This window comes from Anticarsia gemmatalis, chromosome 7 (assembly GCF_050436995.1).
Source record: "Anticarsia gemmatalis isolate Benzon Research Colony breed Stoneville strain chromosome 7, ilAntGemm2 primary, whole genome shotgun sequence".
In the NCBI taxonomy this organism is placed as follows: domain Eukaryota; kingdom Metazoa; phylum Arthropoda; class Insecta; order Lepidoptera; family Erebidae; genus Anticarsia; species Anticarsia gemmatalis.
Window position 1 is genome coordinate 10,239,341 of NC_134751.1, and position 19,164 is coordinate 10,258,504.

General features: G+C 33.7%; 1 protein-coding gene across 2 annotated transcripts in view; it reads right to left on the reverse strand.

The window, feature by feature from the left end:
* The window catches only part of LOC142973969 (kin of IRRE-like protein 2), a 142,073-nt gene that overhangs the window by 74,985 nt on the left and 47,924 nt on the right, over positions 1-19,164 (reverse strand). For both annotated transcript variants that reach the window (XM_076116018.1, XM_076116016.1), the window contains exon 2: positions 18,045-18,224. In XM_076116018.1, the coding sequence (XP_075972133.1) occupies positions 18,045-18,123 (79 nt within the window). In that variant the 5' untranslated portion in view covers positions 18,124-18,224. The remainder of the gene's footprint in view (positions 1-18,044; positions 18,225-19,164) is intronic.

The following is a 19,164-nucleotide window of genomic DNA, read 5'->3' on the forward strand; positions in this document are numbered from 1 at the left end:
TCAGCCCTAACCTCATAAATACAGAGTCTAAATTCCCTGCTCAACTCATCAAGCCTTACAAAAAACCATACGTACATAATAAATGTAGCCCGCACAGGAACTCGTGCGATATCATATGAGGCAGTTCGTAGACACTAAATTAACATAAATAAGCTCCCGCTCGGGATGAGTTTCGGCAAAATGGAGTGCTTGTGAATGCTGAACAGTGAATTAGCCGATTGCTGTGCATTTCTGTTTAGACTGACGGTTTTATAGACAGGCGTTTTGTTCGCCCTAGCGATATAAGCTGTTCATCTAATGAAGAATAAAAGTGGAGGGTATTGAACAGCTGAAAGTGGATTGCATTCAATAGGACCGAGGTATACTATGTATATTACATGGATGATAGATTGAAATGCCTTAGCCAGCATGGGCGCGCATACGTGCTTTAATATTTCACTTTAACCAAATATGTAAATTAAACAATATATGCTAACTATAAAATTAAATCTTTAGCTATCAAAAATTATTATCCTTTAGTAGTACACCAGTCCTTTAGTAGTCCACAGTAAATAGACGACGTAGTAATATAGGGAAATGGTTAATTATCTAAATGTCATATGGGAAGCCTTTTTAATCAACTGTAATAATAATATTATAGGGTATTGAAACATATCCATTACAGAATTACTGTACACATAATTCATAAAGTTAATATCTCACATTGCGTGATAACACGAAAGTGATAAACAATTTCATTTTTACTACATTAAAACCCAAAAAAATTAAGCCTAATGGATATTTGTTCTCAATAAAATGCGGAAAAAAATTGCCTCGCTGGCGCAGTCGGTAGTGTTTCAAATTCAATTCCCTGGCCGGGCAAAGTGCTATTGATGTTTAAAAACTAATTTTCTATCATTATATAATATTAAAAAAAATCGTTTTAAATGAATAATAGTTTTAAATTAGTTTTTGCTGGTACATACGTTTGGTAACATCCCACACTTACCATTGCTTCCTAAGCTAAGCTTTAAACCTTCGCGTATAACAGGCGTGATGTATGTTAAAACATGAAACGGTACAAAAAACTTCTATGAATTAATTTATTAAAATATTGCACATTTTAAGTGCACAGATGTAAAACTATTAGCACAAAGTGTATGTTATGCAAACGAGTAACCATTTACGTTAAAAGACTAGTCAGAGACAGCTGTAAATGTAATTAGCAAATTCATTTAGCAAATCCGAGTAATACTAAAACTACTTAGGGAATAAATATAGAGGGCAAGTTGCTCTACAAATTTTGGTTTCAAGTAGTTTAGTGCGGTATAAAATTAGTATGTCGATTTTTTCTAAACAAAAAATACATATTAATAAAACAAAAACATATGGTAGGAATCGATGATATAATATTACGCTAATTTTTAAATTAAAAGAATAAGAAAAATAGTTCTATATTTTTTTATTCATAAAATATTACCTGTAAATAAAATGCCATCAAAAACATTCTGTAAAAACCTCAAGTCTCGCCGTAAAAAGTTGTGAGATCTATATAATACCAAGTCGATTAATCTATTTAGTCTCTACTTAAAGGACCTTCTGTCTTAAGTTATTACGTATGTTATTATCATGCCAATTTAAAAAAAAATACCTTTAAAACAAATAGACCGACCTGGCCATCGCATGATTTAATTATTAGTATACTACACAGCACGACGAGAAGTTAATGCTCCTGAAATGTTAATAATGGCGAATTTGTGTTCTCTTGCGATGACCAAGTCGATCATTTGTTTTAAAGGTTTTTTTTTAAATTGGCATGATAATAACATACGTAATAACTTAAGACAGAAGGTCCTTTAAGTAGAGACTAAATAGATTAATCGACTTGGTATTATATAGATCTCACAACTTTTTACGGCGAGACTTGAGGTTTTTACAGAATGTTTTTGATGGCATCTCACTTCTTTTTGTAGAGCGAACATAAGTCCAATTTGAATGGAAAGACGTTTTTTTCATAATTCAACATATTTTCCTATGGAAATGTTGTTCAGATTCATGGGCTAAACACCCTTACCCACCCTATACCCCCTCCCGTTATGCCTCATATAGTAGGTACTTATTTACACCTATTTATTTTATTTTCTACAGTAATAATAATTTATTACCTGCAAATGTAACCTTGTAATCTTATACATTTATATGGGATTACAAAGTTATTGTTGCAGTTGATGTATTTAGAAAACTGGGCCGAAATTAGAAAATATTAAATTTTTCCCATGATTAAGACACTAAACCCTATTTGTATTCTAAATTTTAAGCTTCTAAGTCTGCTAGAAGTACCTTAGACTTTTGATGATCGGTGAGTCAGTGAGTCAGTGAGTCAGTGAATCAGTGAATCAGTGAGTGACAAAATTCAAAATTTTAACAAGTTGTCATTCTTAAACTACTGGTTCAAATTGACTGAAATTTTGAATATATCGTGTTTATACAATGACTAATTAGTTGCTGAAAATCCAGGCTTCTTGTTTTATCCACAACGAAATTATAGGGGTGTCAAAAATAGCCCGAATTGCTTCGAGAAAAGGATGTTACGGCCGTGCCGCTTTTTTTTTGCTCGACTTGCGGGGGCACTTCCGTGCCCCCAGATCTGCGTGGTTTATAATCAGTGTTTATTTTCGGTAGGCATTGTTAGAAATCTTCTTGTTCAAATAACATGATAATATATTGTGTTCCTATAAAACCATATGGCACAATAGTTTTCCTTATACCTACATACTTCCCAAAAAATCTTGGCGGATCGAACGAATTAGAAGAAAAAAAACTTCGTAAAAACAAGTCCAGAATACAGAATGAAGAAGGAAATAATCGAAAAATGTAAATTGAAAAACCGAGGAAACAGTTCGTGTGTATAAAGTAGTGGAATCACCTGGTGACGTCATTATCGGAGGATGGTGGGTAGTAGGAAATATTTTCTTGTTACGTGATTCGAATGCGCCCAGTTGGGTAGCAGAGATATGGTGCATGGTGCGAATAGAACGATACCTTATTGAGGATGAGGATGGTATTTATTTCAGGGATTTTCAGCAAAGATTTACTTTGGAAATAAAACTTTTTTAGTGTCACGTTCTGAATTTTTATTGCTCTAAACGAAAATGTGACGGTGTGTGATTTGAGAAACCAAGCATTCTACGGCTATTAGGTATTTGTTAAGTAAGAATTGATGTTACAATCTGAATTTTTTATTTTATTTTAATCAGTTTCTTTTCATTTAATTGCTTTTTAGTGATTTTTCACTAAGGGTTACATCCGTGAATAGTCAGAAGTTTAAGAATCAGCTGATATTGCATACGTAATCCATCGCTTACTTACTGATATATACTTTAAATTAATTATAATAAGCTGTTTCATATGCGGTTTCCTCTAAATCTTACTTCAAATTCAGCAATTGCATAACGTTTCTATATCGTTATGTCACAAAGCGGATGATTGTATTAAGAGCTTACGTTTGTTACAGAATAATCCGCGCCGGTCAACTGAAAACCGACAAGCTCTGGTCAAAGTAACTTTTGTACTGCTTTTGTTTTAAGTCCACTTTTATCAAAGAATCGTTTCAATTCTTTTATGGATTGGCTTAGAAATCTTAATTAAGAAGGATATTGTCCTAAGTGGACAAAACTTTGAGTTACTTACGTTACTGTTTAACTCGTTTAACTTTTGTGGTCGTAAATATTGTGTATCATATGAATTATTGGATTGAAAATCAATAAACAGGCTACACCAACTCCAAATACAACAAAAATAAAATTTACATTTTTGTTGGGTTTTGTAGGCTGTTTCTTTTTTATGTATTTTTTTGGTATATCTGTTTATTCTGACTAATATTCTTATAGCCATAAGTACCACAGAACCTAATATGATAAAATTCAATTTAAAGCGGTAATGCAAGTAGAAACATAGTTAATTATAATTATAGAGTACCCTTCATCGCCTCCGATACAGGAAGTCATAGCGCGTCTGTGAGTGATAAGGGTTTAACCGCTTAGATCAACAACCCATATTTAGACATGCGAAATTATAACGTTAAGATGACAGCGGTCTTTTGCTAATGTTTGCTAATAATATGTTCGGTTTCTGATATAAAAATTGGAGTGATTCTTATGTAGCTGCTCAGTTTGGATAAGTGGTTGATCATATATCACAAGTTGCACATGCCTGGTATAAAAAAAAACGAAGTAAATTATTTTACGCATGAAAATAAACGCTATCTTACGAATTTCATTCAAAGTCCTTAGACCCAATATAAAAAATAACGCAGAAGTAGGAAATGACAAAACAGGCAACGAAATAGATACCTAAAAGTAAAGTTTTATCTTACAAAACAAAATTATGAAGTACTCAGTAGGAGCAAGGAGGCTGCGTCGATCTTAAATCAATTTGTGTTTTATTGCGTCTCTCCATCAAATTGTCGTCAACAACTCACATAAAATTCCATTCCAATACGTGTGTAATGACAAACTTTATCCGACAGAATATCACCAAACCGAAAATGACAATGAAAATGGTGGCAAATAGGTGCCCTTACATTTGTTTCGACTACACCCGTCTTGCTCACACCTGTACAGTGTGAAAGAGAACACGCATAATAGGTTGTCAAATAATACGGGAATAGGGTCGCCTGACTTGGAATTTTCGTAACACGATAACGCGAAGTTGTACCGACACCCACATATAATTTTGAATATATGAATTAATTCGTGAAGCTCAAGTTATCGGGACGTGTTGTACTAGTTTGTAACAGATGACAGTAACAGGGTTTATATTGAGTTCGCGAAAGCTGTTTTACTTTAAGGCTTTGGAGGACGTGTTCTGATTATAATATGCATGTATAATATCATGTCTTTTCCCCCGAGGGGAAGGTAGATTCTACGAAACGCAACATCAGATTTATAGCGGTGCAGACTTCATTATCTTTTTCCAGTGTAATATTATACGCCATTATATGCTCGCCAGTTTAAAGTTTGTTGGATATGATCAATTTTCCTACGATACTTTTTACGAAATAGAGCCTGGGCTTAAATATTAGTAAAACGGCATTCATTTATTTTCATTCTCTGTTAATATTTTCAAACAGTATTTATTTAATCACAATTTTTTATACGTGCTTCCACAAAAGGTGTATCTTAAGATATATTTATTTACATTTTTTCCTTTAATTATATTCAGAGAAATATATCTTGAATGTTGTGATTCTGTTAGCTGACTGTTTTAATTAATTTTTCAGAATAATTTCTATGTTGTTTTTTTATAGTTTATACTATTGAAAATAAAATGAAAAGTAAATATGATCGTATTTACTTAAACTTCAAAAGAGTTGAACCAATATTGATGCATATACAAAGGCAAATATGTATTAAAAGGAAATATTAATGAAAAACTTTTTTTTCAATTAAAACTTATGCAGACATTGACTTAGAACGTGGAGGCATTTATTTTATGGTTGTTAAGCAATATTGAAATCTATTTTTTGCAATACAATTCGAATAATGTCCAAGAAAAACAACACAAACATTACAAACTATTAATATCGGAAACACCTATCAAGTAACACGTAACATCTCATATCGAAAAGTTATTTTCAGTACAAACTATATACGAAATACACGAACTCCGCGCGAAATCCATAGAGACAGATCGTTTGGCTGTCAGGTCGTGGCGTATTTTTGATACACCTTTAAAATATTCATCGTATGAACGTTATAAACTAAAACAACGAGCTGACACGATGTAAGTGACGTAATTGACGATCGCGGTACATAACGTATTTACTGCAATGCGGGTACACCTAGTAATGTTTATGTATTAAGGTTTTTACTCGTTTGCTTTATACTCGACGATTTATGGCAAAGGGTCAGTGGTAAGTACTTTATTGCGATCTTTGGTTCACGGGCAGAATTAATCATTATGATGACTCAATATTATTGATAGATGTGGATAGGAAATATTTTCAACAAATGTATATTATACTCTTGTATGAACCAGAAGCAGCAATAAAGTTATTTAAGAGACACTGATATTCAACTACACTATAATTTTAAAGTTAAATCCCACATTGTACAAATCTCATGTCTCGGGAATTTAAAATAGGATAGCTATCACTTTACCGAGTCACTGTATTTTGAATTCACTTAACAGGTGAAACTAGCTCTAACAGCTTCCAATGTGAGATTTAGGAAGAGATTCTAGTACTTACTCTGACCTACGGTGACCTAGTAAACTTAAATGGCTGTTGCACATCTCAGACACAGACGGTTTGATCGCTCTCTGCATTTAACTTTACGACATCAAATACTAACAGTTTCTTACGGATAATGTGACAAGGAGTTTATACGTTCTAACGATAAATACGAAACTAAATTTGTTTGTTTACACTGCTCCCGCATACATATAATAAAATCTTAAGAATGTTTTCAAGAAGTCATCGTGTATTTTATAAGAACACTTGGATACTCCTACAAATGTTCAGTAGGTAGTCGAAAGGTTCGTGATCATTACAGCAGAAATTTAACAATAACATTGCAAATCAAGTTAAGATTACTTTTGTGGTTTGGCCTAGTAAATTACTTTAAGGAAAAAAGCAATCCATCTTCCTTTAAGAAAAGAAAGTACTCCGAGAAACTTTTTTAAGAATACATTTCTACAATTATATTTCAAGTCAACCCAATATTATCAGAATTTATATTCAGGAGCCAGCTATAACGGGATTGCGAAACGATTTCATTAAATTTTATACGGCACCAACTAGAACGTATCTCGGTACTTTTATTAAGTTAGTTATTCGAAACTTAAGTACAAGTCTGCCACGTTATCGCTTCAAAACTTTTAGATTTTATGTTTTCTCACGGGGAGGGAAGAAAAATATGCAGAAAATTCTGCAGCGGGAAACTAAAGCAAAATAAAATAAGGATTTAGAAAGTAGCATAATATTATGCGGGCGGCTAATATTATTGAGTGCAGTGTATAAACTGATGGTTAACGTTGTTGGTGGTTTTATTATTAGAGCGTTTCTTTGGTTTCTTCCTATAAAAATCGGATTGAAAAACTGCAGCTATTCAGAGTATTCTTATACTACCTTTTGGTTGATTATGTGTTTTTATATTATCTATTGTATTAAGAGAAAATAAAACTCAGTGTAAAAGAAAAATAATATTAGGTTCAAACCCGTGAAAGCACGTGTGGTCAGACTCAAAGCGTTTGTACAAAGAAACAGAAGGAACGTATATTTAAGCTTTGAAAACATTTACAAGTATGCACTTGGCTCGTTGCCTAATAAACATTCTAGGAGTTTTCTCAGCCCGTATAGTGCACCGATTACAAAATGTACGAATAAAAGATTTTTATGTTTTGTGTAGCCGAAACAATGAATAAATGTAAGGCAAACGTTTGCAAAAGTCTCTCTATATGAGGATTTTAAGTACGTAATTTTACGATTTGAGTGTATTACAATTATACTTATTTACTTAATAATGAATATGTTAATCCGAACTGGTCTTTATAAAAACTTTATAATCCTACTCGTTTGTTTGAAAATAATTTCGTAATTATTTATGTGTCGACCAACCCTATTTTGCCTTAAATTAGCAGCTTTTAACGATCCATAAAATAGAAATAATCATATTATGACATTAATTAACATACGTAACAATAAATAGGACACCATAATTAGTCATCTCATCAACGAGCCATTTCCTAGAAACACGACTGCATTTAAAATATTAATATTATATTGAACACATTTATGGTGTCGAATTCATTGTATCACTAAATTATTAACTTTAGTACAAAAGGCTTCTAAAATAATGATGAAACACTAACTGTTAACGTATAATTTATTTTGAATTGTAGTCCTCGTTATTTCGTGTATTAATTTTGAAATTAATGTCTAGACTCAATGTCATGGGGTCATAATGGTTATGATGACGTATTTAGTGAAAGGTTTTAACGTAAGTGCGTATTTCATAATTTATCAGTGAATATTTTGGATTGAATCGTAAAGCTGTGAATTATTTGGTGCATATTATCATTGTTATATGGTTTTATTATGCACATTTATAATGATGCTACTACTGTTACGTATTTGATAGATAATCTAACACGAACTTAGTTAACAGTTTGTGTGATATACTAAAACTTCGATGGTGGCCTGTAATTATGAATGCGGAAAACGTAACTGAAAAGATTTCCGCAATCAAAATGAGGATAAAAAAATCCCCACGGCACAGTCCAGTTTAAAAAGATAAAGTGGCTATGATTGTTTAGTACGGAAAGCTTCTAACTCAATATAAAACAGTCGAATTTAATTACCGCAGAGACAAAATACAGGTAAAATTCTTAAACACAAACAAGTCTTCATCCATATTCAGCAGTAAACTTAATCAAAAACCCTCGCTACAAACATTATGCACTCTCACAGAAAATCCTAAACACATAATCCATTTAGACAGGCCAACAAAAACGGCGGATCAAAAAACTGAATGCGCTCAACTGAAGAACCGAGAGTTAATTAAGTTGATGAGTTGCTAAGATTTATTTCAACAAAAAAACGTACTTCATTCACTTACTCACTTAGCTGTAGAAAGCAAACACCTGCTTTCAACACTTATTACAAAAATGGGTTGATTCAATCAAGGTAATGAATACAAGCTGAGCTTCACGGGAAATATTCTGCACACAGCTTTCATGATACGCGAATACTTGTTGTTTGAACCCATACCATTCATTCTTTGCCTGTCTCTGATACGTGAATGACGAAGTTTATACGACGCAACGTGTGTGTCAAAATTTAAAGAAGCGTCACAGACATCTATTTATATTTTTCTTTATCGCCAATCACAACAAAAGCGTTGGTTTTGAATGAAGATAGTTAATATTGGTTTCATTCTTTAATCACTAAGGAGCTCTTGGAAGAGGCATGCTCAATATCGTTGCATAATAACATAAAGACTAGGTACGCTAAATACCAATCCACGCGGGCATTGACCAATTCATGATATCATGAATAAAAACACACGGAAGAGAGTTATAGTACCTTTGAGTGCAACTCATCATGCAACTACATAAAGGTGCATTTTCAACATAACACAAATTAACAAAACTCATATCAATTTAAAGTTTTAGTTTGAAACGCTAACAAACGGAAGTCTTCTCAAATGATGAAACATTCTTGCATAAACTTATTAACTAGTAAAAGTTCTGGAAAATTTGGTGGAATACTACTTCTTGTTAAATTGCACTTTAAAACTAATTTTGCTGGTCTTTACATTTTAATAAAAAGTTCTTTTAAAGTTAAAGTTGTATGCACGTTACATACATGCATGGAATTTTAAAACGTCAACTTTACTAACAAACATAAATATGTAGGTACAATGTATATACACCATGGAACAAAGGATAAAATTCGTATGTTACAAGAAATAAATTCCCAGGAATTCATGATGCCTTGTATATACAAAGGTAAAAATCAACTTTTTTGGTGAACAAAATTATTTTTGTAGGCAAACGTTCTCACCAAAATTAGTTTTCAAATCTACGATAATTTGCAAAGACTTAATTTCGTTGTCTGTCTGTTGTTATTCCAAACCATAAACATGATGTACTATTTTGTTCATGAAATTCACAAAACCATAGTTAGTTTCAACTTCTCGTCAATAAAACTAGTCTAGCTTCGTTTAGCTTGTACATTGCACTTGAACAGTAATTTTCTTGTCTTTACATTTCCAAGAACATTTATTGTGAAACACATTTTTGTAACACGCGAATAAAGTTTAATAAACCCGACGATGAAGAAATGAAATGGTAATTTTTCAATTACCCTCAAGTTTCGGCCCCGTGTTTGGATGAATGCAAAATTTAAAGCCAATCTTTTTATTTAACTTTTTGCGGTTTTGTTTGAGATTTCGGTTATCTGGTTTGTTTTATTTGTTTTTGTGTACTGTTATAAATTTATGTTGGAAGTCATAGAAGAAGCATTATTAAATTTTTTGATGATAAGTGATTACTTTTTAAAATTTGTACGACGTTGTGAATGGTAACACAATTTTTAATGGATGACTAACTTTATATTGTTAATGATGGCTATAATATTGTCAAAATGGACATGAATTTATTCGTTTTCAAATCTTAAGGATCCTTACAATTTTGTTTTTCTCAGGCAGGAAAAACAGGTACACCAAAACATTATTATTTGAAAATATATTTAAATTTACATTTATATCATATCTAAGTAATTAATGTGAAATTCTAACATGAAAATATCTTTTGAGTCGAGATTTAAGGAGAAGAAGTTGGTTTCTTCAAAAGGCATACAGGTATACGTACAAAATTATGATACGCGACAACTTTTAAACATATTCAAGGCAACAAGCCCTTCATTTCGCTAAAGACATATGTCTGAAAAGTTATTCGACTTTATACTTCGCTCCAATTTGTTTGAACTCCGTCTTCGAATTAATGAGCTTTGAATAGACTTCAATCTTCTTTAAATTTAAACATGTGTTGAAAAAGATTCGAGTTTATCATAAGTTTTTGATAGATAAAATTATATTTTTGGAAGGCCTATGACCTGAACTTTTCGTTGCTAACTTTAAATGCTTAGGCCAATTTAACTACTTGATGAAAAAAAAAACAGGAATAAACAATCGAAAGATGTTTGGTTTTACATTGAATATTGGATAGATTAAAAAACATAACACAATCTAGACTAGTGGTACATACCCAGATGTTTTTGGCCAATTTTATAGCAACAGCTTGTAAAACGCGCGCGAATAGTCAAGTAAGCCTTAACTTCAACCGGGCTAAGTAATACTTTTCATATAAAATTTAATAAAGCATAGCCTTGGCATAAAATCAGTGGGCGCGCTATTTTCCACGTATTAATTAAATACCCATGGAGTTTTCGTTCCATAATTACGCGATAAAACCTTTTTGCGGGACGATTTATTAGGTTATAGGGTTTTCTTGTTTAAGTAAAATAGTAATACGTCTATGTAAGACGAGAAATTGTTATCAAGAAATTGAAATTGATCATGAAAAATTAAAATTCTTAGTGTCTGACAGTTAACCGAGTGACAAATTCGTTCAAGCCACCCGAAAGGTTTTTGAGAAGGCTTAACGACTGTATCTTTATAGATAACAGCCGATAGCCTGCCCTTTACAGGTATGCTGAACTCGAATACCACTAAGCGGTGACACTTCTATTGATTTAGAATACCAAGAGAAAAATCTAGGAGTTCTTCCAATATCTTCTAAAAAAGCATTGAAGAACATTCTACGGCTTCTTTCGCGCTAATTTCGTATAATGCAAAAATATATTATTTTATTTAAATACAATTACTTGCTTAATAACTTTACGTTACTTACGTTTTTTTCATTTTGAACATACAATGGACTAGCTGTTTATAATAACGTTGAGGGATCAGAATTCTGTTTTATATTTGATGGATTGGACTTTGCAATTTTAATCAAATTATTTCTTTTTCCACCCCTAGGCATGATCTATTTTAATAAAACCCCAAAATAAACTAGCTTGTCTTTTATTTTACATCAATAAATATGAAACATGTACATAATAAATATCGTCTAGGTCACACTATTAAGTCAAAGTAAATATTTAAACAAATTCTGCCTGAATATACTAAAGATTAAAAGATTTGAGTTACTCAATATGGTTGCGCATATTCTCATAAATTTTACAATGACAAGCTTAACCCAGAATTCATTTGTAGAGTCGAATGAATGAGAATAACCCTGTATATTGTTATAGAACGTTTTGAAACTCCGGACCAGTCCGAGATTACAAGGATCATAGAGAGCTGTGTTATTGCATCATTGTATTGGTAACGGTATTGATATCACTAATACATAAAATTGCCGATAACAACACATGTTTTGCATTTTGGTTTGACGTGATGTATTATTTTTGCGATCATTTTAATGTTTTAGATTATTTTTGGATACTTTTTAAAAATACTATTGATAAAATTTTTATATCAACATTAACGATAAAGGACTTTTTGTAGAGCTTATTCTACACCGTAGACCTTTCGTAGACATCTACGAAAGGTAGCGTAGCGATGACACTCTTATGAAACTCTTGCGCCTTTAATAACATTTAACTTCTAATGCATTTTTATCGTTTTCTATAAAATCTAATGGTTTTCTTGTTTTCATTCCCACAACATGATAGCAGGAAAAAAATCGTCCAAATTCGAAATTACTTAGTATCTTTTTCTGCGCTATTTACACAACCTTAATCATGTCATGTTATACATGACAAAAATAATCTATTGCCTATTGGTCAACAATACCAAATAAAAATTAATATTCTGGAACTAATTATATATAGAAATAATTACTACTGCTTACATTTTGCTCAGAAAAAAATACAATATTTATTCAGGATACAAAATTAACACGACTAATTAATCCAACCCTTAACAATATGTAGTAAATAATTAATACTTGTGAATTGTGTAGTTTGACCCCCACACGTGTGACCTTTCATATTACTAAACACATTCTGTGAAGTTAGGTCGCAGACTGGCTACAAGGTCATTCGCGTTATTAACATCGCCAGTGAGTTATTATAATGGAATAATAGATGCCATAAATCTCTGTGAAATGACTGTGACCTCGTAATATGATATAGATCAGTTGAGGACAGGGATAGTCTATTGTGACAAGCGGTTATTTTAATGTCCAATGTATTATGCCTTCACTTGGATGCAAATTGACCATTTAGTTGCAGCGCAATGTATAGTAACGCAGTCTTGTCAATATCGTCCCCGTAGAACGAAAAGTCATTAAGTAACAAAATGTTCAAAATCGACTTATAAATACCAATAAAATCAGTAATTTTTTCTCCATATTTCTGTCTTACTCTCGTATTCATAACGTAATTATTTAGAAAAATGTAAATCGCGAGACTTAATTAAGTACATTATTTGATTTGTGACAGTTGAGTTACAAGTAACTAAGTCACCTGATTACTTTTTCTCTTCTTTGTTGAAAAAGATACTTACGCATTAAAGTTCCTTATCTACTTTTTCCGCATTACTCCCTATAGGCATGTCTTAAAAAACAGTAATGCGAAAACTCATCAAAGTGACTTAGTAATTTTATTGTATGTGATATTTTGTGCGAAAAGTAACTAACAACCATTAATTATTTTTCGAGCTATATTATTTAAGACCAGACGTTTAAAAGAAAAAACGACAACTAACTATAGTGTTCTGGTTAATATTTTCCCTGACTGTAGATGACATAACACATTAGAGTATTATAATTAAAATGTTTTGGCTACTTTTCACTCAGCAAAAACACTACTAGATAAAAGGTTGGTAACTATGTCCCGTGATACGATGCTACTTAGTGAGATTACGCCCTTTGACCTTAGGACCCTCGCCGCGCCCGCGCATTATTGCAGTCATTCGCAGAGGCGTATTTTAAGATGGCGCGCCCTGGGCTCCGCTAGCTTTCCGCCCCATCAAGGAATGAAAAAACTAAACTTTATTTTCATTTTTAACAAATTAGTTTTTTACATTGTCCTGATCAATTTTATTTATTAAATCGGCTTTCATCGACCTTCACCTCCTCTGGGCAGGCTGAGTCGTCCAGATCTGTAATGCTCAGTTCCGCGGTCTTTGTGGGCCTGGACACTCGGAAGGTGTCCTCCCCGATAACTTTCCTCAATTTAGAGGCCAGGGCATCCGCTTTTCCGGTCCCTGACCCCTGGGAGCTCAACATTCGAGCTCCCGTAGCCGCAACCCCGAAGCGGACTATTTCATTGTCGGCTTGGTCTATTTTGTCCTTTGCGTCCCTAATAATGTCTCTATATGTCGCACCGCTTTTTGCCGCCTTCAGCTGCAGCTGGAGCCCGAAGATTGGGCGCCTTCTTCTTCCTCCTTCTTTTATTACAGAATTGATGAGTATCTAAACGACAATAGCTCTTGGGAATAGTCGCTCGCTTGATTAGGATTCTTTGAAATTAGGGAACTTTGCCATAAATTGTATAACTCAGTAGCAGTAGGTCTAAATATTGTAAAATATGGGCACTTAATGATGCAAATAGGTGATGTTACATACAATTTGATGTTAATCATAAAACTGTCACTTTTTTTCTTTTATATTGTTCACAACCAATGTGCTCACTTGTTGCCCATATTCTTATTATCACATGCTAGTAGGTGCTCCCAACATACGGTATGATCAGAGACTAATAAATAACCTAACTATATTCATTTTCCTTAATTGACGTTTAGTCTATATCGGTGGTTTTTCTGGCGCGGGGGTTGATGCCGTTGCCTGTGACATGTGATCGACCTCCTCTTGCAAGCGATAATTCTGGGCCTGACGCGCCAAATTCTCCTTCGTGGCATACTGCCTGCTCGACTCCGACACTGCCAGTTTGACGTTCCTGGCAGCGTCTTTGAGGGACTTTATAAAGGTTACCCTTGAGGTGACCGGATTTGTCGGCCACCTCCACCACTGCCTAGTGGTGAGTGAGGATGGTGTCCGCCAGCTGGATGGTGAATTTGTCCTTAGGGTCATTGTCTGACACTTGCTAAAACTGGGCGTGCTCCGACCCTCCGCAACTATGCTATGCAGTCAATACGGCTGGGCTTCTTGCCCCCGATCTCCTCGGGTTTGAGCTTCTCGCCTCTCCCACTTACATCATTTGGGTTCGTTTTCAAATTTATATTATCCAAACAGTTCCCGCGAGTGTGGTAGCAAGTATCGTTCCACCGAGGTAGAGGCCCCATAAGACGGTGACCCTTATACTACTGGAGGGCGGGAGGTGCCCCAGTGGCCGCTTGCGTCTGGTTTTTCTGGCGCGGGGGTCCCCGCAAAGCGAATGAACTCTGACCACGCAAGGCCCCTAAAGGGGGCGCCACTGCTGGAGTTACTCGGGATTTTCACAGAGGTGGTCTCCTCGCGACCCAGCCGGTTAAGGCAAGGCCCTCGGTCAAGGATGGACGGATTTACGATAACCGACGGTTGACGAGGGCGGCAGCGGCCTGGCTCTTCGTCAGCTCGGGGCAGTGTGAGTGCCTACTGAGCCCGTCCTCCCACTGACGGCTCACCTGTCCCGCACCTGTGTCCTCTGCAAACAGAGGGACACGCGCAGTAATTTTTTGTTACTCGCGATCACTGTTTCCCCAACCTTTCAATTCTACTAAGCCCCCTCACCCCGACAAGATGCAGACCCAAGAGAGGAAACCGGCCCTGGCTATAGCCCTTCTAGCCCTAGGGTAAATACACCCCTGCAAGGAAAGATTTGTTAAATCTTTGTGTCAAAGGTGTCATACTAAGCGAACTTTATCCTTGGTATGAATCTTTACCTGTTAGTAACGATGTGTTGGATAGGCTATGTGAGCCTGACGTCACTTAGCTCGAGGAAGAAGAGGAAAATGATGTGGCTACATCATTAATGCTGTTCTATTGATGATTTTGTAACGTGTTCTTGTTCATTATGTTTTAATTAGGTTTTGTATACTTAAAGACAGTTTTTTTTCAATAAATGTTGCCTAAGAATGTTGTTTTACTTTTATACTTTTCAACTGATAGGACACTAGTTTTAAATTAGGCAATAAATTAATAAATAAGCAAAGTCTATTTAGTTGGGTATTTTATTTAGACATAGTTATGTAAAATATGTTTTACTCCTAAAATAACTAACTGATTTTAGTTACTAGTGTAATATTTAAATGCTGATGCGAAAACTAACTAACTACATGTGAAAAGTAACTAAGTGACAGATAAATAGGAAAACCTTGGGGTAAAACAAATTATCCTTTACAGTTAATAATTGATATACTATTTTCGTGGTTTAATACATATAACATATACCTTATTAATATATCTTCAAAACAAAACCTTTCATGCATCGATAACTAATCTCCGAAAAAAGTTATATTTTTTTTCGTCATGTAAGACATAAAACACCTCGTATCTCAAAATCACTTAAGTGTTAGTTAGTGATTTTTCGCTCTACGGGGACGATATGTTGTGCATTATTGAACATTACACTGCATTATGTTCTAAATGCAACATCTATACAAAATCGGTGTGAACCGAGCAGTATTTGGTCCGTAGAAGGAATATATTCTATTCGATTCTGCTTATCTTTAAGAAAGTTACAGCCATGTAAAGTGTTCTGATTCAACTTGAATCTATCATATAGCTATTTCAACTGTCGTACCAAACAAAGGAAAAACATGAACTGCGTATTATTATTATATTATTAAAATAATACTACCCCCGAAACTTTCCACAATATATCGGAAAAAGCAGTAATGACGTGAGTGAATTAAACTTGGTAGCGGCACAGTAACTTAATAATACTCACGTTCGATAATGTAGGTGTATAATGTAATTTGCGCGTAATAAGTGGTAGCATGCATCGCCTTACATGACTAAAGATACGTATATTGTTTAAAGGGGATTTCCTCATACCAGTCTACTCTTTGATGTTTGCCACAAAATAGGAGATGTAGCGTTTGTACCCACAGGCTTCAATGAAACTGCCAGCCGAAACCGGTTGTCATCGCTAGGAAGGTATTGCTAACAGCCATATTTTGCCTACGTCTTATTAATAACCCAAAATAGTCACATTTTAAAAGTTGTTTAACTTACTTACTTAATGATTATAAGACTTACACCCTCCTTGAATAATTTGTAGTATTTTATTTTTAACAAAGTTATTAGATAATGGTAATTGTATTGCCATATAAAAATATCCTTGTAGGAGTAAGAAATTATTTATTTCAAAAAAAACTTTTTTTATGTTTGTGTGTGCATCGCTTTGATTGATGAGTACCAACAACAACACGTATTAATTACACAATCATTTGTAATAAAAACTCTACTTGTTTTGTACACTAAGTATAATGAAAGGATAAAATCAAGAGCCAAACGAATATCATAAATTATAGTTACGTACTTATTAACCGAGGTCGCCAGGAGGTCAATAACCCTTTTACTTATTGTATTTTTCGTGCTACACACACTGGTGACAATTATGAGTAACTGTAAGCGTATAAAATAATGTTAAATAATACTAGCCGATGAGTTACCGAAATGTAAATACGAGTAAAGAAGACCTAATTAATAAAAGCGTACGTACTGTAATCAAATCAACATTACATCAAAATATCTATATTACTTGTTATCAAATTACGAATTCGAGTTTTGCGTTGGGTAAGTTTTGCAAGTACTAAGGTAGTATATAATAATAAATAAATATCGCAAGACGATTTCTTATGACTTGTACCAAGACCTAAACATATTGTGAGATAAAATCCAGAATCTGCGTCGGTGAGATAGGCTTATTAAAGCAAATAAAACCTAATAATAAAACAAGTTACTACCAGCTTGGGGTTTGAAGTAATAGGCAAAAACAACATATTTCCTCGTGTAGCGAAAAGTGATAAACTTTTTTTGTTTTTACGTTATTAATGTTGTTAGTAGCATATATTTCATGTTATCAGTATTATTTGCTATTAAACTGATTTTGTTTTTTCTGCTCTACCGCAATGCGAGTTTCCATTCAAATAGTGGTGATAGTAATTAATGGTTGTACTAATGATATGTATCGTAACGATGTCGAAGCCTAGAAAACACAAATAAGCAACTCATTAGAGAACAACGACATTGAATAAGTTTCTCCAAATGATTCCCTAAGTTTGCTTAACTTAACTCTTATTCTATAAATAACAAATACTTCGATCGACAATAAATGTCTTTTTGTGGTTAATTTCAGTAAAAACAATTTTTCATCTCTTACGATTCCGCTAGCATTTATTTTCAACCGATAAAAAAGACCAAGGCCATTCCCACTGCGGTCACCTCATAACAGGTATTTTCTGTTTCAATATATTTTATCGAAAACTGAGCCAAGATACGGGAAACAGTACAACATAAAGTTTATTGCGTCGAAACCAAACGGTCATACATGATCGATATTATTGTAAAAGTAGTGCTCAAAATGTTTTATGTTTATTAGTACAAACCTGCAATATTGAAGCATCCGAGTAGTAGAGTCCATAGGGACAGAACGCGAGTCGGGCTGGCGCGGGGAAAGCACTCCATTTTACATTTTCCGACGCACCATTCGAAATACACTCCACAAAATCTTCTAGATTACATTTCGACAGAAATTTTCGTTTATGCCATCACGCGTCTGTTGTATTCTGTAACAAAATAAAATTCAATTTCAGTTTTCCAGTCAAAATATCATTGTTTTGGACTTTATTTACTTGTTTCATTGTGCAGTGGGTGCGTTCGTTGAGTTGCAAATTTTCCTGTCAATTATATTTTAACTGTGAATGGACATAAAATGAAAACGGAAAAGACAGAAATCATGTTAAATATTGGACCTTGATTGGCTGTTATTGAGAGAAACGAAAAAGGATATCGTGTTGATAAAATAAATTATCATTCACCTATTTGAAATGTTGTCCAATTTGAAATAAATATTTTGCTAGCATTCCCAAATTTTGTAAAAATTGGATTGCATTTCCATGATATTCAAATATTTAAATTAGTAATATTTGCAGCAAATAGCTAATCAAACCTTATAAAAATGCTCTGTAGAAATCCAAGCAAGATTAATGAATGACCTGAACTAACAACGCAAAATCATGAATACAATTAGCGATAATAACACATCGGTTTCAGCCTTTTTACTATCCAAGTCTATCTTCGATAAGGAGTTCGGTTTCACAAACTAACCTGAATGGGCAACATACCAAAACTTTGTTCAAGTTAACTCTGAAGAAAAAGCCTTTTATCGTACATTTACCCATAGAGTTGAGTTTTACGTTGGATATGGATTTATAGCAGATTTAAATTTTAGTCGGAATTTGTATTTTCTATGATAGACATTATCCGTAAAATATTTTATCTCCCTCAAAACCTATATCCCCTAAAATATACACGAAATTCTGTATTTTAATTGAGCTGTTATGAGTGCTCGATTTTGAAACTATCAGCTTGTATGTCGATAGTTTGACGTTTGGATAAAAATATCCAATGACAATATTAACTGTTACTTTATGTTTGGATATTTTTAGGCATAAAATATTATAATTGGTAACAGTAACCAGTAATTTGTGACAGAACCTTAAAAAT